Raw genomic sequence first — 24111 nt, 5'->3', positions numbered from 1 at the left:
ACTTTAGAACAATTCAATGGAACTATCACCTTGTTAAAGGATTTACAAATGGCTGTTAAACCAACTTTGTTAAGAGATTTAGGAATCACTCCTGCAATTGTGAGAAAGTAACAATGAAATGACCTGAATGAGATGCAACTGAATTGTTGATAGAGATATTTGTTTTGCTTCACTAGATCCTTCCTAATCAAATAAAACTTTTTTGCTCCTCAAGGATATCTGGCCATCCTTCAAAATTTTCTCACACATTCCTATTCAAATAATTAATACACTTGCATGCTCACTCATCACACTTTTAGAATTCTCAACTTGACCTTTCATATATACAATTTAGATTATCAAGTCAGCCTAATTACAACTTAAAATTACAAATAATCATTAGTTGAGTTGGCTACAATCAATACTTCAAATAGTTAAACTTTATTTCACAAATTAACAAAATCCTTCATTGGGCAACCTTGCTCGGTAAATACTATTTCTGAGCTAATTTCCTATGTTAACCAATAGAGGCTTAGTTAACACTGCGAACTCTGTAAAATCCTTTGGAGACCAAGTGAACTCAATAAACACTAACTTTCCTTCATTAACCATGCAAGCTCAATTAACACTACTTTTTTCCATTTTTGCTTTGACACCCGAGTGAGCTCAGTAGACACTACTTTCATAGAGTAATTTTCAAGAATGCTCAGTAGACACTAAGAATAGCTTTACCGACCAACTAAGCTCGGTAAACACTAAAAATTTCTTTTTTGACCAACTAATCTCAGTAAACACTGACTGATAATTGATATGACATTTGTGTAACATCAAAGACAACACACAATTAGACAATTGTATCCAACAGTTATAATATAATTTTCATAACTAGCTCAAAATTGCATCTCAAATTGATATAAACTTGATTTGTTGATTTAGACTACCACTTAAGGGTATAGTTTGGCCCACCATGATCCTGCACATACCCTATAATGCAAATATATTTGAACATGGTGATTTAGTTAAGAAAGAGTAATAATAAGAGTTGTAAGATCAGACTTTGTGTTCTATGATAGGCTTCTTAAGCATAGGAAATCATTTGAAGGTGAGGTGTCTAGCAATAGAAATATATCTCGTGATATATTTAAAAAATAATGATGTGAAGAACTTAGATCAGATCATGATGTTGATATGAGTCACTTATTCTTTCTTCCAAAAAAGTTTCAAATGGTCATTGGCATGTAGATAATATCATAGTTATAGGACCCATTTTTCTTTATCTTATATATTGTCTTCTCTACTATTACTATTCTTCTACTATATATATATATAACTCCCATTTTCTCTCATATAGTTTAAACTTTTAATCTTTTGTGATTTAGCACATTCTCCAATAAAACATAGTCTATTGTAAAAGACTTATGATACTTTATAATGCCCACTTTTACTTATAAAAATAAAAATTATACAAAATTAACTTTTATTTAATACTTTAGTTGATGAGATGGTCAAGGAGCTGGGTCTATGAGATAGATCAAGAGGTTAAAATCAAGATGCTCGAGAATACACTATCAAAAAGATTACATAACAATGATTAGTAGATTGACAATCCACAATAGTGCAGCACACATTCACATTTGAAAGTATTTAAAGCTTGTATCTTTACAAGAGGTGCTATTTAGAAAAAAGTGTAAATCTGTCTTGAAATGTGTTAATGCTATTAGTGAGAATGTAGGTGTTGTTGATGTGTGATTAATCTAAGGTTAAAAAGATTCTTCCAAATGCACTAGTGCTTGGCTAAGACCTCTAGCATATCTAAAGTTGTGGGTGACCAATCTCAAGTTATCTTAGATGTATTAAATATGAATGATCAAATTATAGACAAAATCTTACAAACTTCAAGTGTCCTAACAAAATTAGTAGTTGATTCCCATTTGTGTCATTCTTTTGTTTGGTGTTCGATATACTATTGTTTTGATAATAGCTTGTTGTTTGTTCTACTCACTTTTTGACAATCTTTTATTGCAAAGAATTTCAAAGTTCTTTAAAACTTACTTTACCTTAATTGAAAACTAAAAATAATAATAATAAATATAAATCAGACATAAAATCCAAATTCTAGTAACTCTAAATAATAACCTAATTATAATAAAATAGCTCTTAATAATTTATATTTATTTTTTGTAAAAACAAATCTGTTTTGCATGTAACTGCTTAGATAGAAGACTCAAACAAAATACATTATTTTGCTATGAAGTAATCGTTGCAGACCCAAATTTTCCATTGCAATCTCAAATACAACTAGGCACTTCCGAGTCTTCTTCTGGACACCGTGCCACGAGGTTTTTTGTTCCTTGAGAATAGAGGCTTGTTGAATAATATTTAATTTATTAGTCGTTACTTCCTAGTTTTCGTAAATGGCTTTACTTTTGTTTTCTACCTATTTTTCTAATTGACATTTCAAACTTTTGTTACCATTGAAACTTCTCAGATGCTAAAAAATATTCTCCGATTTTGACATACACCAGCTTCTGTTTGTCATAATATTGAACATTGGGTATTGAACATTGCAATATTCGTCCTTATCAAATGTGTGTATATATCTATCACCTGTTATCGATCTTTTTGTCTTGCCTCGAAAATGGCTGAAATCTCAGAAAGATTTACTGTCCAAAAGTGGAAGCCAACAGAAGAGCAATTGCAAATACTGGAAGCATTGTATGTTAATGTTTATAGAAAACCATCCGCAGAGCAAATATATCATATTGCCGATCTTCTTAAAAGTTATGGAGATTTAGAAGCCAAAAATGTCTATTACTGGTTTCAAAACCGTAGAGGAACTGACCGGCAGAATAAACGAGGAAGATTGGAAGAAGCAATGGCCTCCGTCATGTTCAACGCTGCCAAGATCGGATCTGGTAAATTGATAAAATTTTCATTCAACGATTGATAAATTGAGTAGAAATGCCTCGTTCATTTATTTAATAGGTTAGTTAAAGAAAATGATATGATTTAGGTAGTGTAAATGATCAGAAAACGCTTTATCATTTCAATATGTTTGGATCTTATCTATGTAAGAAATCTTATTCTTTAGAATTGATAAGATATGATTTTACAATTGAAAAGGAGGACACATATAGTAAATTTAACTGTGTAGTTGTACAACCACTGGTCTATAAGAATTCATTTCTAATCAAAATGAATAGAACACTCAGTTCTTATTAAATCTTGGTGATGTTCACATTTGTAATGCACCAAGATTTTCAGCAGGTCACCTGTTTTAGTTTAACTCAAGTGCACCCAAGTACTAAATTTCCTTCATGACTAAGCCTACTTTGGTAGCATACGAAGAAGTCTGCTTAACTGCGGAATTTCATCCACTAATCTCACTTCAAGCGCTACCCATTTTGGGTTGCAAGAAAAATAGGATTAACTAAGGAGGAAATTGGTAGTTTAGTGCACTTGAGCTGGAGAGTACTTAATGAGTGACCTCTCAGGAAGTCGTCATCTTTCACCTTTGGGACATCACCTAGATGTAACCAGTGCTAATTGTTTCATTCATGCTTTTGAGAAATAAGATCTTATAAACTACTACTCATGAAACATAGATCAATGAGTTTTACTCAAAAACTACATGGTTAGATCACACGGTTTTAAAGCTCCATGGTATTCTTTAAACTATATGGTTAGAAAGACCTATATAGAAGAATATATCCCAGTGTTAGAACACAAACAAAAATTACCCTGTTCTATATTGGTATTTGCCTTGCAAAACTGTTGGTTACTTCACATTGATCATCTCACCCATACTCTTCATATTAATGCACGAGATTTATCTCGTGTTTGTACACTTTTAACCATTTGGGAAGCTTATCTATCATATGTTATGTCTATAATCTGTCCTTATGAACATTACTTTACAAAGATTATTAGAATTTATGTATTTGTTTTATAGACTTATGCAAATGTATTTTTAGCAACATGATTTTATTTATTTTTTAATGTGTTCTGGTGGCTCCGGCAGAGTTGAGAATTGGACTGTACCGGCAAAAGATGGAATCCTTGACATTTAATGAGGCCTTAAAAGGTTTAATTGCTTTGAAATAGAAATCCTGTATTAATCATCTGAGCGGATTTGTTGTATCATCTATCTTCTCTTAGTAATTCGATCTACTTTTGTGATGATTATAGTTCAGCAGGAAACCAATATAAAGAAGATCTGTTGTACTGGAGGGAAGCAAATGGTTAATCTTGAGGATGATTACAAATATGAAGATATTCAATTAACACGTTCTGCAAATATGCTGTCATTCTGTAGAACCGAGGCCAGGGTGGAACCATATATACTTCCAAAATACAGAGAATTACAGGAACGTAAAGATAGAAATAAACCGCTACAAACATTGCAGTTGTTTCCACTTGAGCCAAGTACTACTATTAAATATGCAGACGATAATGGATTGGGTCCCAACTGTTCAGTTATTTAAGTATGACGTACATTACTATTCTGTACAGGTGCCAGTTTGCTTGTAAACAATATGAGAGTTTCGGTGTCATTTTCGAAGGGACGTGCATCCCTTTTTATTGTTTTAGTCATCTCCTCTACATTGAAACATTATAGATTGTTAATATTTTTACAACTTAAAAATATTGTAATAAATATAAATTTTGTTTTTATTAAATAGCAGTAAGAGGGTGCTTGTCTATAAAACAATTAAAGAATAAGTCTAAAGGTTTTGTACTAGACACTATTAATAGCACAATATTAACAACATATTAAGAAAAACTAGTGAAAAAAGACGTGATAAAAGAACATTATGCGACTTAGCCACCTATTGGCGCTAAAAACTGCATGGCAAATTTTGAGCACCCTTGGGAAATTTGAGCCCTATAAACGCTTTTTGATGCATATGTACCTAGTTGTCAGTTCGAGGCCCAAGAGGTGTTTAATGTTTCTAGCACCTTTCATTTAGTGTGTCTACATGTTCCATGATGATAAATTGATTTTTCGAGTCATTTGGCGAAGTCTTGCTTTTAAAAATTGTCAATCTTGCATTTTCACCTGTGTCAAACAGCGACAAGAGGTTGTGTTTGTGATTGAATATCTCGCACCCGAAATTGTGTCATGACTTGCCACTTTGATATTATCTAATGTCCATATCTAAGAACCTATGTTTCAGATTTCAAGTCATTTCGAATCCATTTGTCTAGGTTTTGAATCTCTCGAAGTTGGTTAGTTACTGTTTTCACATATTTGCAAAATGTTCATAATTCTGGGAAGCCCTGTTTGACGAGTTATAATTGTTGACCAGTTGAACCAAATGTTGAAATTCCTTTTGCGTTGCATTGTAGATGTGAGAGACTTGTCATGTTTCAAGTTTCAGCTCTTGACGAATTCATTTGATTAGTTTTCAAACGCGATTCCAAGTGGAATTTCTATCTTTTTACTGTGTTAGTATTTGCAGATTGATTGGAACCCCTGTTCATGACATCATATCTCCTGATCCGTGATAGGTGAGATCGAATGGTTGGTTTCCCTATGTTCTATATTGAAAATACTCCAAGTATGCCTGTTTTCAAGCCTTGATGAATCCATCTTCACACTTTTCCAGGGTCATTCCATTTGTAAAAAATGATATTTCACTAATGTCCTATGTCCTACAAATCTAGGTAGCCTACTTTGAATGTCTGCCATTTGTGCCTCGTGATTCGTCATGAGTCCAAATCACAATAGTACATTGTCCTCATGACAAAGTACCAGTGTCCCAGTTTTCAGAACTTCAAGTGCCTATTTGCCTAGTTGTCCGAACCAAATCCAAACCTAGTTTATGGTTTTCTGACATGTTTTGGTGTAGGTAATTCTGAAGGGGTGACTTTGATGGTCAATATCTTTTGACCCCGATGTTATCATGCGACGAGATCTGGCAGGCTTATTGTATGTGTCAGAGAGATGTTATATGCAGAGTTCCAGAGCCCGGCTTGATGATTGAATCAATTTTTAAGACCAGCTTACTGGCCCTGCCATCAAAAAATTACACTTTGCAGAGAACAATTAGAACAAGTTTCTAGTGTTGATTCAATGATCAATTTGGTTTGTAGTCAGTTCAAGAAGGTCATTGGATCACTTTGCATTATCAATTGTCCGGAAACGAAAAAAAATTTAGCCGAACCCACTTTAGGGTCTGACTAAATTATATCAAACTAACATGAACACTGTGAAGTTTGATGATGTTCTAAAAGGAAGATTATAATGATGATGATCTATAAAGACAGAATGATTGTGCACCAATTATCATTTAGAAATCAGAATATTCTATGCGAAAATGAGGGAGCTCAGATAAGTGAGGGCCAAGTCAAAAGAAATGGATAGTTTTATTCATTTCATATCACAGGAACCAGAGTCTACCTCCGACAATGCCCATTTGTGCTCCACATCTACTACTATCTGATGCCTTCTATTAGCTTTAGGCAATCTCTTGCATATGAAGCCATTGTTCTACATATTTCAAAGTGTGGACTGTGACTTGTGTGGGTCCATTTCTCAAAGCAACCCTGACTCCACATTAAAATAAAATGTAGTGCCTCTCCCATTTGACTTTTGTAAGTCGTCCTGATGGATGCAATCTTGATGATCTTTTGTTGTGATGGGATCATGATTGTGACCCTGAGTGGTCTACACCATTGAGGTGTTTGGATTTATGTTTCTATATCAGTTGCTTTGATTATGCTTTTGACTGATCCTTGAGATTATGATGTGATTTTTGGTTCACTGAGGTTTGTGCCAGTGGTTACCAGGATCGATGTGGTATCATGAGGTTGTTCTATGATTACCTTGAGATGTGTGTAGAGATTGCACTATGTACTATTACCATGCTACACTGGACTGGGTTCCTATAGAGATGGTTAGTCATGTTTATGACTGTGTTTTCTTATGTGTTTTAAATGCCTTTTTAATGCAGAGTAATCAATCATTATTAATGTGTAAGTAATTAAATGGATTGTTCATGTGGGATTATTTGGTTATGTGATGTGGACATTTACCTTGTTATATTTCTGATTAGAGAGATAATTGTTATTCTTGTGATGTTTTACATTTGAGATGACCTGAGGGTCAAATGTTCTCTTTGATTCCAGTATCATAGATATTAGACTACTATGCTGTTCAATTAATCATATTGCATGATGATGCCATTTTGAGATGACAATGTGTTTTATGGTGTTATGTGGTTATCTAGTTATCTGATATTTGGACATACCTCTGATTTCGCTATATGATGGATTTAATGCTATGGTTATTTACTTCATCCCTTCGTTGCTATGCCTTTTGCGAACATGAGTGATGTAAATAGATTATTTTAATATAATTAAATAAATGGTTAAATTAGGTGATTTAATGCATTTATTGCTTCGGCTATGTTATTATATGCAATTGCACTTGATCGTGTTGTTTAGTGTGCAGGATTATATCCTTGGCAGTGGCACATGGAGTTAGTGATTTAGCCGTTCATATTTTACCAATGTCGCCCTTGTATGGTCGACATATCCTCAATTAAATGTTTAATTTAAACCTTTCGGTGATTATTAAATCCGAACTCATTTGCATTATGTGATTAGACCAGTAAGCGTGTCTGTGCATTTAGAGTTTCGCTTTGTCATGAAAGTTGTTCAGGAGATTTATGTGTTTTTGAGTTTTCGGGCTTTTTAATTGATTTATTTTATATTTCTGGCAGCTTTGCCATAGATGAATTCCTATTTATAGGAATAGCCTATTTTCGTTTGGGTCAATTCGTGGTTTAACTGGATTGGCTAGTTAAATGCCCTAATCGATTATTCACTCGAAAAGTGAATAAATATCCAAAAAGGAATTTAATTTCGGACTTCTCACTTTCACATTGGAAAGTTGGAGAGTAAAACCCAAAATCCTCTTCATGAGGATTTACCGTTTTGTTCGTTGTGGGAGCTACGGGTGTGGGATCATCGCGAGGTTGGGCTCGTTGGATCTAGCTCGGGGAAACCTTGGATTGTCGCAATTTTCAGCTACTTCTACGAGATATTTATTTTATGGTTCAGATTCCCGTTTTGCCCTTTTGGCTGTGAGGTAGGGCTTTCCTGTTTTATTGTTTCTGCTCCGTTTCTGCTTCTATTTTTGGTAGCCATTTGTTTGGAGGCTGAGAACTAGTGTTCCCCTCCATTTCTGTATGTTAGTTCTACCCAGTTGGGCAGGTATGAACATTTCCCTATTTTTTGGGATGAGGGTTTGGGATTTTACGTCGTTATGCTGATCATTTTTGCATACGGTGTTCGATTCCATTTATTTTTGGATTTTTAGGGTTTTTGAACCCAAAGGCCAAATGGGTTTTAATTTTGTAGTTTTTCAAATTTTTGGGATTTTTACCTCGTTTTGTGTGCCACCTTGTTTTCTCGAGTTTTATTGGCACAATGTGGGTCGTGGACCTTGATGATCCATTTGGATATCAGTCAGGCCACTTTTGCACTTTTATGTTGCATTGGGATGCGTGTTGCATCCGTACTCCCGACGTGTTCGGTTGAGTGATTTTATACCTGTTATGGTTTTTGTTGGACCTTTGCTTTCGTTTCGTGAACCCTAGGATTCATGTAGAATCCATACTCTCGGATTGAGGGTGGTTGAGTAAGTTCATGACTTTTGGTCTTGTTGCATCATTAGGATTCGTGTAGAATCCATACTCTCGGATTGAGGCCGGTTGAGTGATTTCATGATGTATGATTTTATTGGCTTTGGGATTCGTGTAGAATCCGTTCTTCCCGTGTTGCTTTCAATTGGGTGTTTTCTTTGCATTGTGTTCTCATTCCTGTCCTTGTGTTATGATCTTCGTGATGGTGGTGCGCCACACACGAGTACGTACGCGTACATTTGTTAGGTGACTTGCAAGGCTCGATCTTCCGTGGATTTGCCGAAAGTTATGATCATTGGGGTTGGGATGGGAGTATGCATGCACACGGGCACTTGTCGTAGGATGAGCATAGGTAGGGTAGGGTAGCATTTGGAGGGGGTTTCTATCCTGTAACCCGGTGACTACTTCCCAGTTGGCAGAGGAAGTTTTATATAAGTGATAATTAAATTAAAACTTTGGGTGGTAATAAATACAAGATAATTAAAATGTGTGGGTTGTGCACCTTCCGTCGTGAAGAGTAGCTGCCCTAGGTTGTGTGCCTTCTGTTGAGAAGAGTAGCTGCCTATACTAGCTTGGGCTTGTCGATGCCAAGCGACTCTCCATGATGTCAGCCCCTACTTAGTAGCCTATTGAGTGTTTGACCAAGACCTGTACTCCTTGCATTGTCTTAGGTTCTTGGTTGCAGCTATCATACTGTCTGGCGTGAGTGTTAGCCTTGGATGTTGTGCTTTATGTGTGTTTGTGGTTGGATCATTATCTCCATCAGCACGGCGGGTGTGGACCTACAGGTGCCACGTGGTTGGGAGGCATAGCTACCTTCACCACTGCTAGAGATCGGTGTACAGAGACGATCTTTTGTCCTAGTGCGACCATTGTTGGATGTCTTCACTTGGTACTTCGAGTTCCGGAGTATGCTTTCTTGTGATTTATGCTTTCATTGGGATGCTTGTATATCATGTTTAGATGATGTTATTTTATTTGGCGCATTCCCTTATTATGATGTTTAGCATATGATTAGATGCTATGAATTATTGTATTAGCATATATGTTGCTTATTGTTGTTTAGCATGTGATAGGTGATGTTATCTACTGTAGGATTATCTTATGCTTTACTACTAGCATGTTAGATTTCCTTATGCTTATATTGTTGCATGTTTTTAGTAGTGACGTCCCTATTACGACAGTACCAACAATTTGGTCGGTGGCTTGGGATGTTACATGCAGGGGATGGCTAGGACCCACGATGGTCTTATGATGCTATTGACGGTTGGGAGGAACCGCGTACTTAGTTTGGTTGTTTTGTTCTTGAGATGTATTTATGTACATTGCGATGTTGCTTTTGTTCTTTGCAATGTTTATTTCAGTATGTGCTTTTCTTTCATGGTTTAGATGGATAGATGTTCTTCATTCTGTGTTGTTCTTGCACTCGAGTGTTCATTCCTCGAGCCTTTGTGGATCTGGTACTCCCCGGTGTGGAGGTTCTTTTGTTGGTTTTTTCCCATTTTTGAGTTCTAGAAGTATTTTTTTTTCTTTCTATGGGTGACATTTGTTCAGCATTGTGCGACACTGATAAAGTATTGCACGCCCATACAAAGAATGTCGCACGAGACTGTAAAGTGTCGCACGCATTACTGAAGAAGTGTCGTACGACACTGGAAGAGTGTCGCACGGCTTTATGAGAAATGTCATGCGATACTTTTCCAGTATCGCACGCCTTCTTGAGAAGTGTCGCACTTAGTAAGGGAGAAGTGTCGCCCTCCCTTGGTAAAAAGTGTCGCACGATTTTTGTAAAAAACCTGCGCGTGCCATCAGCGGGCACTTTTCTTCATGATCCGATCTTTTTGAGTGTGGTTTTGGATACCCTTTTGGGTGTTCTTCGAGCCTATGTTGTTGCATTTTGAATTCAGGAGGTTTCTGTTGTTGTCCTTCGAGGTTTAAAATATATCGTTTAAGTATAAGTTGATTCCTTATACTTAAGATATATTTTAATATATGCGACAAATCGTTTGAGATAGGTTTCAGACCTCTTAGAGATAAGTTATGGATTCTAGGAAATTTCAGGGCTTCAAAAATCCTTATACTTATTTAATTCCTTATACTTAAGATATATTTTAATATATGCGACAAATCGTTTGAGATAGGTTTTAGACCTCTCAGAGATAAGTTATGGATTCTAGGAAATTTCAGGGCTTCAAAAATCCAGACTCAGCCAATTTTTAGGGCTTCAGGATTTCAGGCTTAGCCAAATTTCGAGATTCTACATTTTACCCCAGCTTGGTGTTTTGTTGATGAGTGGTCATTTCTTGTGCCCTCATCTTGTTGTGGTGGTTGTTGGTTTTGTTTGGGTGTGTTGGTTTGGTAGTGGCATTTGGAGATTCGTTGGTTGCCGGGATTGTGTTGAAGTCTTCCGTTGCGAACTTTGTGATCCCTGTATGATGTTGTCATGTGCATTCATACTTGTAAAAAAAAATATCTTGGCTTGATTTGAATCCTTGTTTCCAAGGATCTCTGGGCGGGGCATTACATAAAAGATGGCCTGTATAAATCATGAAAAACCACCAAGTTGAACTTTCAATGCATACACTAAGAAAATATAAAAAACAGTCAAATAATACTTCATGCTAGTTTTCAGAGGAACATACGCATTGATTTGAAAATGAGGCAGCTGGCAACCAAGGAGTGGCCAAGAAGCCCCCTCCACATTTTTAATAGAGTGCACCACGTTTTAAGAGGAAATAACCCACGTAGTATGCAGAGGCATCAAGCACAAACGCAGAAGGCAACTCACAGCAAATCCACAGTAGATAAAAGGAAAAGTGCAGGTCAAAGCAGAGGAAGACACCCAGGTTGGAGAGAGCCACGTTTTAAAGCAAAATGGAGCAAGAATGCTTTAAAAATAGTAGCCTTCACCAGTCAAGGCATTGAACAGGGAATTGGCATAAAAAAAGGATGATCCACATTTTTGTAGTAGAAAAGGAAGACACCAAGCCACTGGAGCAAAGCAAGGGACGCCATCAAAAGGAACTCCAACACATTTTGAAGAAGTACCCAACAATGAAGAAGCAATAAACAAAGATCAAACAAGAAAGGCGCTAAAGACAAATGAAGCCGCCCACAGATTTAAAGCCGAATCCGCCAAAAATTAAAAATAAGACCTCACGCAATCTGCTAAGGAGAGGCTGGTCGGCTAAGCACAAAGTGCCCATATTAGATTTGAATGAAGCCACCCCATTTAAAGAAGTGAAGGCTCAACGTTGGTAGCAGACAAAGAAACGTAGTCAGAAGAAAGAATATGCAAAAATAAATATCCCACATTTCCTATGGGAGAGAGTTTACATACTTTTAAATAGCGAAGCGCTCAATATGTAATATGAATTGAAGTCAAAAGGCTTTTGGAAAGCCAAAGCTCACGCACTGGGCCCGTGGTCGGCCAAATGGACAAGATTAAAGGTGATGTCAGCCAATATTTTAATTGAACACACACCCGTAATGAGTTGGCACCCAGAATGAAGATGCATCTGATCGCCGACACATGGCTTGATCCAATGAACGACGCATCCCTGCATTACAAAGATGCAGGTAGTTAAGTAATGCGAGGAAGTGCATTTTTGACATGTGGCGGCATGAGTCCCGCAGATGATGATGTGGGGAGAACAAGCAGCTCAAACAGAGGCACAAGATTTTGCCACGTGGCGGGATCCAACGGTCCGCGCATCCCCGCAATATGGAGTTGTAGGGATTTAAGTAATGCGGGGAAGCACATTCTTGACATGTGGCACTGGATCTCGGTGGCACTGATGTGGCATTTGAGAGCAGTGGTTGGCCTATCAGAGGCTGCCATGTGGCAAAAAAGCTAGTCAAATCAGGTTGACCCCGAAATCAGAGGAGGGAAGAGAAATTCAAAAAAGAAAATAATAAAAAATATTATTTTTTATTATTCTCTTTCAAGTTGGATGTGTAAATTCTTTTTAAATTTAAAAGATTTTATTTTTAAAAGTTCTGACTTTAGAGATTGTTTTAAATTTTTGAAAAAATCTAAAGGATGTGCAGACCTGATGTTCCTAGCAGGGGAGTCATTTTCAAAATGACTTTCAGGGGGTTTTCGATAAGCTAGATATGCACTCCAATATACTATTGGAATTGGGAGAAGACGAACTATCCGATTCTAGAGTAAGTTTTTGCACAGGTAGTAGCTGCTCAAGCTACAACAGGTTTTCTTTCAGGTACCTAAATTGCAACTGTTTTCAGATCAGGAAGTTCAGTTGTGATTTTGGCAAGTTAATAGCTTGAATATGCATAAAAGCCAAGGAGAATTTAGTTGGGGGCATCTTTGAGTCAATTAAAGAAAGTTTTATCAGCATTTTGATGCAAATCAGATATTTAGCAAATAAGGGATTTCATCATTCAGGTGAGGATATTTTGCAAATCAGTTACAAGGCCATGATGAAATCAAATCAGATCAAGATGGAGAAGGAAGGATGAAGTTTGCAGTTGCCAGAAGATTGAATTTCAAGTCGACACTTGTCAAGAAAATATCAGATCCGGAAATTCTTTCTCTTCTATATCATTTTTTCTTTCTGTCATTTAGAGGGTTCCAGTTTTTGGGGGAAGAAAAAGTTCATTGCTGTGATACCATTAGGGATTCTAGTTTTTGCACTATGAGACCATTGGTTCCAGTATTTTGACATGTTTCCATGATTGTGACACCATTTTTTCTTCAGCAGAACTCTCATGTGAATAGCAGTTGTAGAGATAATACATATAGTTCTTAGATATTAAGTTGTTTCATGTTTTAATTTTATGCATCTGAATGTATAGTTTCAAGGAAATGAATACATATGAGCAACAATTTCACTAGTTTCGTTCTAGTTCTTGTCTCTTGTCTCAGTAATTTGTAAGTCTTGTGTGGTTTTGGAACAAAGATTTGAGACCCATTTGCATCCCTTTCAGGTTGTATGTTTGATGTATTTTTCTGTTGGAGCAAAGGGCCAAGTAAATACTCTATCTGTTTAAACAAGGTTATTGGTTATTTGAGAAGGATGTTTTGTGAGAATGAGACCTAAATGAACACTGATATCTGAATCACAAGGTGGTTGGATAGATCTGATGTCTGGGTGTATGAGATATGTCCTGATGTCATAGATGTATGTTTTGAATTCATGGAATTGTCCAATGGATTAGGCACTAATCAATTTTAAGATCACCTGTTATATTGTTGCATGTTTGAGGATTTGTTGAAACTCAACATCATTAATCAAATGCTTTTCCCTTTCATGTTGAAGAGCTATAATAGAATGCCCTCACTTAGCTTCTGAGATTCCTAGATCTGCATTTAGCTACTGTAGATTGATGTTATTTCATGAGTTATCAGGAGAAATAAGGGTTTTATCTGCTTCATAATAGATTCAGTGTATGCTTTGATAACTGGTACCATATAAGGAATCTATAGGTTCACCCACCTAAGTTTTGTAGAGCCTGAAGTGCAGAAGGAGTATAGCCTTATAGTTGGCCTGGTGTCTGAATGGGTGTGTTGATAATGGGAGTTAGCTGCCCCTAGATGCATCTTGTTCTCATCAGGGTAATTGAAAATGGGTAACATTTTCAAACACCAACAAAATGGCGACTCTGCTGGGGAGATAAGATGGCAATCCATTTTGTTGAAAGGACAAGAATCTCTGGTGTTCATTGAAAATTTCAGTCCTACTCTCAGTTGGGTTTTGCCCATCCGAGTTACCAACAAAATGGCGACTCTGTTGGAGAGTTGCATATAGAAAGAATAAAAATCTCTGCCATGAAATAGATTGGATATAACAAATATATAACAAGATGTGTTCCCTTTTCCTTGCTGAAGTTTCATGTTCCCCAGTTAAGCTTTATTCATGATCAGCAGTAGGTTGTAAAATTGGATGAAAACTGTGTTTTATGATTGTCATAGGTCTATCTTCAATCAGTCCAGTTTTCTAGTACTGTTGAGAAAGTTTTAGAGTCAAGAATTTGTTTATAAAGTGTAAATTCTTTTCAGGATGTCAGTGATCTGCAAGTTTCTCCTACATTGAAAGTTTGGTTCAGATTTGTCAAGTGACTAATTGTGTTTTATTTCTCACAAAGTGTTAGTGGCAACTCTCAAATCTTTGTACCAATTTGTTCCTAGTTTATTTCATTGCAAAATTTTGAAGGACTTTCAGTTGTATGGGCAGATCTGAAATTGTTGATAGCTTCTTGGAAAGGAATTCTAAATTCATGATAAGTTTTGAAGTGCTGTTTGAAATCTGTTGTTATAAAGAAATTGAAATGTAAAAATTAGATCATAGTAGTGATCTCTTTATCCTCTTGAAAGGAGGTGGCGACTCTACAAATTTTTGACCAATGGTGTAAAGGATTTTCAGTCTTGCACCTATGCCAGATCAGCAGATCAAAGTTTTCCATTAGCACTTGAGGTATTTTGGTTTTCATGTTTTCTTTTCATGAAAGTCAAATGTTAGAATAAGTGCCTCTATTCAATGATTTTTAGCACTAGTAAGAAGAGGTAGAAATTTTGTTGTATGATGGAGTCAGATCTTAGATCTGAGATTAGATTACCAAATTTTGAGAGTCTAGAAACTGTGAGTAATAACATTACTATGTTGAATACAATGGTTTACAAAAGGATTGTAAATCTTATAAGAATTGAGGTACGTGGTACTCAAGGTCTAAGTGTCGAACAATGTTTTTTAAGGCTTAATTCAGTAATTAGTAAGATGCCTTTCCATTGTAGACCTAATGAATCTTCTTTCCCAAATGTTTTCTTCGATGTTCTAATGCTTGATTCAATCAATTGGCCAGCACCTGTGAGATTACAAAGGTTTTTACAAATTGAAAGATTCATTCAGGAGATGGAAAATGATGATTATAGATCTCATGAAATATCTCCTAATGATAATGAATGTGCTGAAAGCCAAGGTAGCAATAAATATAATGAATCCATAGAGCAAGGTAATCTTTCTTCCGATTGTGAAGAGGTGGATTCAATTGTTAATGAATCAGGTAATAGAAATCAGCATGAAAAAAATAGATATAAAAGAGAAGATAAATTAAGTTACAGTACATATGAAGTTGAAGAAAGTTGTAACAATAGTAGATCTAGTGATTGCCATGATAAGAAAGAATGTTGTAATAATTCTGATTTTCCAGATTGTTACACTAATGATCTTCCTGTTGCAAGTTCTTCATGTTACCCAACATGTCTTGTATGAACACCATATGGATTTCAGAGATAGTTCTGATACAGTAGTGTGATCTTGTATCTTTTTTTATGCATTCCTAATGTACTTATTTCAAGGAGATAAATACAATGTGCAGAAGGTTTTGAATTTCAATATAATTTTGTCTCCTTTCTTGTTGAGTTTGTAATGTTATATGTTCAAGAACAAAGATCTTGAACCTATTTGCAATTGCCCGGTTGTATGTTTGAAGTTTTCTTGCCTTTAACTCAAGGAGTCATATAATTTCTTGTGGTTTCAGACAAGGTTGCAGATTCAATTAAGAAGGATGTGAGAAAGTATGGGGTTATATTGGATATTGTTTTCTAATTCATAAGGTGAACAGACTGAACATGAATGTCTTAACGTATGCCATATGTTGATTGATGTTCAAGGATGCATAATTCTGGAGTGTAGGATTGCCCTAATGGATAAGGCATTGGTCATTTGTAGGATCATTAAAGTTTTTGCTGCATATTGAACATGTTGTCTTTTCTCAATATAAATCATTTTTTCATGTTGAAGGGGACATAAAAGTTTTAAACCCTCACTCAGCTTATGAATAATATCGGTTTGCACCTAGCTATTGTAGAATCTATGTTGTTTCATAAACCACTAGGAGATATTAGGGGTTTCATCTGCTTTTCTAGATCCTGAAAATGGTTATTGCACTAGTCGCATAGTCAAATCTAAAGAGGTTCACTCGCCTAGGTTTTGCAGAGCCTAAAGTGCAGAAGGGTCATGCCTTATAGTTGGCCCTGTGTCTGAAATGATATGTTGATAATGGGAGTTAGCTGCCCCTAGATGTGTTATATTCTCATGGGGATAATTGGAAACGGGTAACGTTTTCAAACACCAACACCATCAACCATGCTCAAGACTGTCAAAGATCATCTTGCGATAAGCCCCCATAAAAGTTGCAAGCTATAACCAAAAATAAAAACAAGGGACCATATTCAACCCTTTGAAAATACTAGCAATCACTTGATCACACGAAGAAAATAAACTAAAAAAGACAATTTTATCACCATACAATCGAAGAAACAAATTCATACAACAAATAGTGTGTCCATCATTCTTTGTCAAAACCAAACGTCCAGAAATGACTATACCACCAATCCTAGACAATACTATTAAAGGTATTTCAACACGTCATAGAATCCCTTTCCACCTCAATTGTTGGAAACATACAATTAGAACATTTGTTGTTTTCTGATTGATGTAAAATCTATTGATAAGACATATTGCTACCTAAACTAAATGTCACATCTATTTGATTGATGAAAAGGATTTAAGAAATTGCTCAAAACAATAGCATCTAGAGGAAAGGTTGAGTTATAAAAAGGAAGCTACAATGGATATTTTGTTAGTTAGATTTTTCTAAGACAAAGTGATTGTTTATGTCAAGAAAGTTATGCTAATTCAAGCAATAGAGTAAAAATTTAAGCAATGACGAGTGATGCTAGTGTCAACCGAGCTGTAGTAAGTGACAAGCAAACCTAGTGTTGACTGAGCATGAGTATCGACTGAGGAAGATAGTCTATGTCAAGCCAAAAGTTTTATTGTGCCCGAGTGTGATTAAGTGATGATTGAGTGTCAAAACTTAGTGACTGTCGAGTAGCAGTATTATAAATAAATTTGAGGAAATCACAATTTCTAGTTGACTAAATTGATTTCATGGAGGATGTGAACTATGTTGAAGATAATATTGATGAGTTAGATAATTAAATTCAAGGCAAGCATTAGAAAAAGACCTAATAGATAGATTCCATAGAATTTTCTAAAGGATGGTCAAAAAGGTGGACAAATACAATGAATCATGTTGAACCTATCGTAAACCCTAAGATCTACGGTGATCATGGAAAAATATTGTAATAAATATAAATTTTGTTTTTATTAAATATAAACATGAGGGTGCTTGTTTATAAAATAATTAAAGAATAAGTCTAAAGATATTGTACTAGACACTATTAATAGCACAACATTAACAATATATTAATAAAAATTAGTGAGAAAACATGAGATAAAAGAACATTATGCGACTAAGCCACTAGCCATGCTCAAGATTGTTAAAGATCATGTTGGAACAAGCTCCCATAAAAGTTGCAAGCTTTAACAAAAAATGAAAACAATGCACCATAGTGTGCCCTTTGAAAATACTAGTAATCACTTGATCACATGAAGAAAATAAATGAAAAGAGACACTTTTATCACCATAAAACTGAAGAAAAAAATTCATACAAAAAATAGTGTGTCCATCATTCTGTGTCAAAACCAAAGGTCCAAAAATGAATAAACCAGTAGTCTTGGCCAATTCTGTCAAAGGTATTTCAAGATGTCCTAGAATCCCTTTCCACCTCAATTGTTGGAAACTTACAATTGGAATAATTGTTGTTTTGTGATTGATGTCAAATCTATTGATAAGACATATTGCTACCTAATCTAAATATCATATCTATTTGATTGATGAAAAGGATTTGAGGAATTTCTCAAAACAATAACATCTAGATGAAATGCTTGGTTATGAAAAGGAAGCTACAATGGAAATTTGGTTAGTTAGATTTTTCTAAGACAAAGTGATTATTTATATCAAGAAAGTTACACTAATCTGAGCAATAGAGTAAAAATTATGATATTTCTATTAGGATTTAACTATGTGATTTTGAGTCAAACTCATTGACCCATGTTTCATGATTAGTGATTCAACATGAATCCATCTCTCATGAGAATAGATGGAACACTTAGCACTCATTGGATCTAGGTGATGCTCATCGGGGTGAAGCACCAAGACTTCCTAGGAGGTAACCCATCTCAGTACTACTCTAGCCTGAGCACACTTAACTACGAAGTTTCCTCCATGGTTATGTCCAAAGCTTGCAACCCCATTTGCAAAACCTTCACCAAGTATTTTTCCTTTTGAACCATTCATTAGAAAGCCCCGTAAGCTCATCAATAGAGTAAGAAGTTGAGCAACATTGAGTGATGTTAGTGTCAATTGAGCCATGGTAAGTGATGAGAAAATCTATTGTTGACTGAGAATGAGTATCGATCGAGAAAGATAGTCTATGTCAAGCCAGAAGTTTTATAGTGCTTGAGTTTGATTAAGTGATAACTAAGTGCTAGAACTTAGTGGTTGTCAAGTAACAGTATTATGAATGAATTTGAGGAAATCAAAATTTCCAACTGACTCTATTGATTTCATAGAAGATGTAAACCATGTTGAAGATAATGTTAGTCTAATTATTCTTTTGCACTTATTAATTAGATTGTCTTGATTCAATTAATTAAGTTGTTCATTACTCTAGTTACTTAAGCTATCTCTTAGGTGCATATAATTAATATTTTTTATATTAATTATATTGCATAACCTAGTTTTATTTCTCTTTAGGGTTTCGTTCACCTTTAAGGTTGAACTCTTGTATTTTCTTATCATTATTTTGGAATACATTTTTCTCTCACACCGTTGAGATTTTCCACTTCTTTTTCCTTCTCTTATTTCTCTTCAGCACAGGCTATTTGCATGCAGGTTTTCTTGGTGATTCGTGATGTTGGTTTTCACAACCTCTACATGGTATCAAAGTGTCCCTATTGCTTCCTGGTTTGGCGATTTTGAAGCTGCAATTCAAAGACATAAAGCCTAGTTTTTTTTAGGTTTTTTCTTCAATCGAGAGGAGGCACCTTTTTTTGGTGCACTTTGGGCAAAAATGGATGCCTCCATCACACTCAAAAAGCCTTGTATAGTTGAAATTCATATAAAATTTGTGATTATTGACCACTGTAGCCTTTCGGAAAAAAAATTTGGCCTCCTAGGGGCCGTATGGACATGAAAACTGAGATAAAAATGAAAAAAATGAAAAAATATTCATTTTTGGGCACTCTGCCCAGTGGCTACCCAAGCACTACCCCACTACCAGTGGACTGTGCCTTGTTGTAGCCAACACACCACCAACCAATGAAATGTCCCCTGCCCAGTCACCATCGATGGGCTACCCTCCAGCCAACTCCACTAGCAAACTACTTCTTAGCAACCACCACTATTAGCATACCTCCACCTGATGACCTCTCGCCACCCGACGAGTTGACATCAACATTTTGGCTGGGGACATTTTTAGTTGCTGACATCACTTTTCAATAGGTTGATGTCACTTCTTCAACTACTGACATCATTTTATAGCCACCAAATTTTTTCTGGCAAGTGGTCATCAAAATTTTTCCCGTGAGTGTATTTTTTTAGAGAACTTAATGTTGGAGAAGCAATTTTTTTTGGCCATAACTTGAGCATACAAAGGTCTTTTTTCGATCTGAAAAAAGCACCAGAAAGCTAGTTCCATGTTGGAGATGATGCTATAGGTTTTATTTTGTTATGAGGCTATTTGAGCTCCTATGTTTGGTGTTAAAGTAGAGGCTTTAGTTTCCTCCCTCTCTGCATCTAACGTTCAAGTTTTTTCTCCAAATTTTGTGCTTTTAGTAGTTTTTCTTTGGTTTTATGAGGTATATTTTTATATATTGTGGGGGGGGGGGGGGGGGGGGGGAGGAGGTGCATTTTATTTTCTATAATTTACTTCAGAATCAACCCTTCTACTTTTGTCTTCTTCTCTCAATGTCAAACCCCTCTATGGCTTAGCTAATGCCACATTGTAACTACCACAATTGGAAAGCATGCATTACTTAGCTTCTTATGTCATGTGGCTTATGTTCATGTGTGGATGAGAACCAACCTATCCTATAGTGCCCTTTTTAGGTTCTTTAGCATAAAAACAAAATAGATGAAGCCATGGGATTGATTGCACTGAACATCTTTGATAGTCTCTTGTTTCACCTGGATGGTTTGACCACTCATCGGGCTACTTGGACCAAGTTTAACAACTTGTTTGGCATAGTGAATGAGTTTTTGGTAGTACAACTTATGCAGAGTTGACTTCTTTGACAACTACCAACTTTGGATCACCATTGAACACTTCTTGATGAAGTTCAAATCTCTACTTGCAGTTTTACAGGGATGTGGAAAAAAAATAGATGATGACTGTATTTTTATGATACACTCAAAGTTGTGAGGATAGTATTAGATCTTTCCTTCCACTTTGTACTCCACTGTGGATGCCTTGGGTAATAGAAATCAAATGCCTTTTTTTGAGACATTATGTGATTGGTTGACACAAAAATAGGCAAAGATCCAATAGGTGGATGCTTTTGGCTCTTCAAGCCAAGCGTTGGTTACTCAGTGTTCTCAAGGGAAACCAAAACAAAAAGCCAAACCAAAGAAAGATACATCAAAAACTGATTCCAAACCTCCAACTAACCCTTCTAAGGGTAAATCTTCTTTGAAGTTTGTTGAGTCTACCTCCAAGACTAAGAAGAAATCAGTTGAGACCTATAGTTTTTGTGGAAAGGATGGACATCTTGTTTCCAGGTGTTGGAAACATTTGGAGGCTTTAGAGGAAGCCATGTAGGAGCATCACATTTCAGCTCCTAAGTCTTCATCCCTCTTGCAGGGAAAGGTCACTCTCTTACTACACAAGCTATGACTTTTGGGCCTACCTGGACTCTTGATTCTAGTGCCTCTCACCATATGATAAACACTCATAGTTGGTCACCTTACTTGCTCCTTGTGCTACTTTATAGATTACTATTGGGAACTCATCACATCTTTCCATCATGGGTTTTGGTTTTGTTGCAGTAGTTGGGGGTTCTCTTTAAGATGTTATTTTTGTCCCTGACATCTCGATGAACCTACTATCTATTTATTAGATTTGCCACTCTAGCTCTGGTAAGACAATTGATTTCTGACCACATGATGTGGTTATTCAAGACTTACTTGATTCTGAGTTGATTGTGGCTACTGGTAGTGTTGACTCTGCATCTCATCTCTACAAATTTGATGGATTTTAGTCTTTTGATGACATAGGTTCTTGTCTTGTAGCACATCTAGATTCAATAAGCAGACTTTGGCATGAGCATTTGGGCCATGTCAATTACAGATATCTTTAGCAGATGAGCACATAGGCACTTGTTCTTGGGCTTCCCCAGATTTCCTACATAGATGGTGTTTGTCAAGGTTGTGCTCTTGGAAAATAACATAGGGATCCTTTTCCACATGGACAAGCTACTCATGATTTGGCACCCTTGGAATTGATTCATAGTGACCTCATGTCATTTCCCACTCCGTCTCTTTTGGGTACCAGATATGTTCTTACTTTCATTGATGACTTCTCTAGACGCACATGGGTGTAATTTTTGAAGTAGAAGTCTGATGTCTTTTGATTATTTCAAGTCTTCAAGACATTTTTGGAGAAGTAGTCTGGCCTTTCTATTTGAAGGATACACACAGATAATGAGGGACAGTATGTGAACCAAGATTTTAGGAATTTTTTCTCTGAACATGGTCTTCAACATCATTTTTTAGTGCCCTATACCCCTCAGTGGAATGGTGTGGTAGAGCAAAAGAACATAATACTTTGGGAGATGGCTAATTGTATGATTCAGTCCAAGTCCATGGATTCGTTGTTTTGGGTAGAGGCAATCAATTGTACCAACTATATTTAGAATTGGATGCCTCACAAGGCAGATTGACATATGACTCCTAAGGAGGCTTGGTCTAATGTCAAGTCTAATGTGTCTTTATCTAAGTTTTGATAGTGAAGCATTGGCATTTTTACTAGAAGCTCAGAGGAGAGCAATGTAGTGGAAGAGTTGACACCTCATTTTTGTTGGCTACTATGAGGATGTTTTGGCTTATAGGTTGTTTGATTGTAATTCTAGAGAGGTCCTATTTCAAAAGGTTGTCTAGTTTGATGAGTGCCTTCCTGTAGTAGATACCCTATCTCCAAAGTTTACATCACTTCCCACTACTCCCTCATCCTTTCCAGTCTCTTTTTTGGATGATGAGGATGATGATCCCCATTTACCTCTAACAAAGGATCATTCCCAGATGCCTAAATGGGCTCGAGCTATAGTTGAGGCTGTAGGTTCTCTAGCTAGTGACCCTCTTCCATTTCTTGTTGCACCTAATCTCATATTGTAGGTTCCAATCTTCTTAGTCATGCTATTCATGATGATCCTTAGACATTTGCAATAGTGATAGGATATTCTGGGTGGGACAATGCAATGGAGGAGGAGTATTCTTCTTTGATAAAGAATCATACTTGGGATCTTGGTTCTCTTCCTAAGGGATGGAAGTTAGTGTGTTGCAAATGATTGTATTGTACTAAGTTTGTTGTTGATGGTTCTATTGATAAGAACAAGGCATGTCTTGTTGCAAATGGTTTTTCATAGGTTGAGGGTATTGATTACAATGAGACATTTGCCCCTATCACCAAGATGAACTCTATTCACCTTGTCTTATCCCTCACAGCTTCACAAGGATGGCCCATTATTCAAATGGATGTGAAGAGTTCATTCTTGCACGGTGATCTTATTGAGGAGATTTACATGGAGAAGCCTCAGGGATTTGTATAAGATTCCTCCTTAGTTTGCAAACTTTGACACTCATTGTATGGTCTGAAACAGGCCCATTAGGCTTGGTATGAGAGGATGGACTCCTTTCTACTTTCTACAAGCTTTACATGATGTCATTTTGATCCTACAATCTACATTTAGCATCTTAAGGATGAGGTTCTGATCCTTATGCTGTATGTTGATGATCTCCTTCTCATCATTAGCTCATCCTCTATGCTTCAGGATGTTTAGTGAGCCTTGATGGAATAGTTTGAGATGACTAATCTTGGTCTGTTACACTATTTTCTTGGTCTATAGATTGTTTAGTCCTCTACTGAAATCTTTGTTTACCAGTAGAAGTATGCTCTTGACATGCTTCAACATTTTGACATGTTTGACTGCAAGGCTGGTCTCACACCTTTCTAGTCAGGTGTTACTTTGTCTATGTCTTGCACTTTTCCTTTAGTGGATCCCACATTATACCGATAGTTGGTTGGTAGCTTTTTGTACCTAACACACATGCTTCATGATCTCTCCTTTGCATTTGGTCTTGTCTCTCAATTTTCACATGAGCCTCATGAGAGTCATTGACAAGTTTCCAAGAATATTTTGAGATACATTCAAGGCACACTTATGTATGGAATTCATTACACATTAGGAACTCCTCACATTGTCAGCTATACTAACTTAGATTGGGCTAGTGATGTTGATGATCAAAAGTCTTCTTTTGGCTTTGTTTTCTTGTCTTGGCTTTGGTCCTATCACACAGTCATGCAAGAAGTAGCATTGTCACACATTTTCATCTATAG

The 24111-nt window shown here is 36.2% G+C and overlaps 1 protein-coding gene across 1 annotated transcript; it reads left to right on the top strand.

The window, feature by feature from the left end:
* The first annotated feature begins 2617 nt into the window (after nt 1–2617).
* LOC149531054 (uncharacterized) lies at nt 2618–4463 on the top strand. The gene is made up of 3 exons (XM_089808287.1): nt 2618–2894; nt 4001–4063; nt 4168–4463. The coding sequence occupies exons 1-3, from the start codon at nt 2618–2620 to the stop codon at nt 4461–4463; spliced, it is 636 nt and encodes a 211-aa protein (XP_089664413.1).
* Nucleotides 4464–24111: the final 19648 nt, after the last annotated feature.

The sequence above is a fragment of the Cupressus sempervirens genome, chromosome 11 (genome assembly GCF_028749045.1).
Source record: "Cupressus sempervirens isolate cs-2001-9-10 chromosome 11, ASM2874904v1, whole genome shotgun sequence".
NCBI lineage: Eukaryota > Viridiplantae > Streptophyta > Pinopsida > Cupressales > Cupressaceae > Cupressus > Cupressus sempervirens.
This window is presented reverse-complemented; position numbering and strand designations above follow the sequence as displayed.

What these genes read in the sequence shown, in the direction of transcription:
- LOC149531054 (XM_089808287.1), top strand. Translation starts at nt 2,618, where the DNA reads ATGGCTGAAATCTCAGAAAGATTTACTGTCCAAAAGTGGAAGCCAACA. An exon ending in CGCTGCCAAGATCGGATCTG is followed by an intron (nt 2,895 to 4,000) that starts GTAAATTGATAA and finishes TGGCTCCGGCAG; the next exon opens with AGTTGAGAATTGGACTGTAC. An exon ending in ATTTAATGAGGCCTTAAAAG is followed by an intron (nt 4,064 to 4,167) that starts GTTTAATTGCTT and finishes TGATGATTATAG; the next exon opens with TTCAGCAGGAAACCAATATA.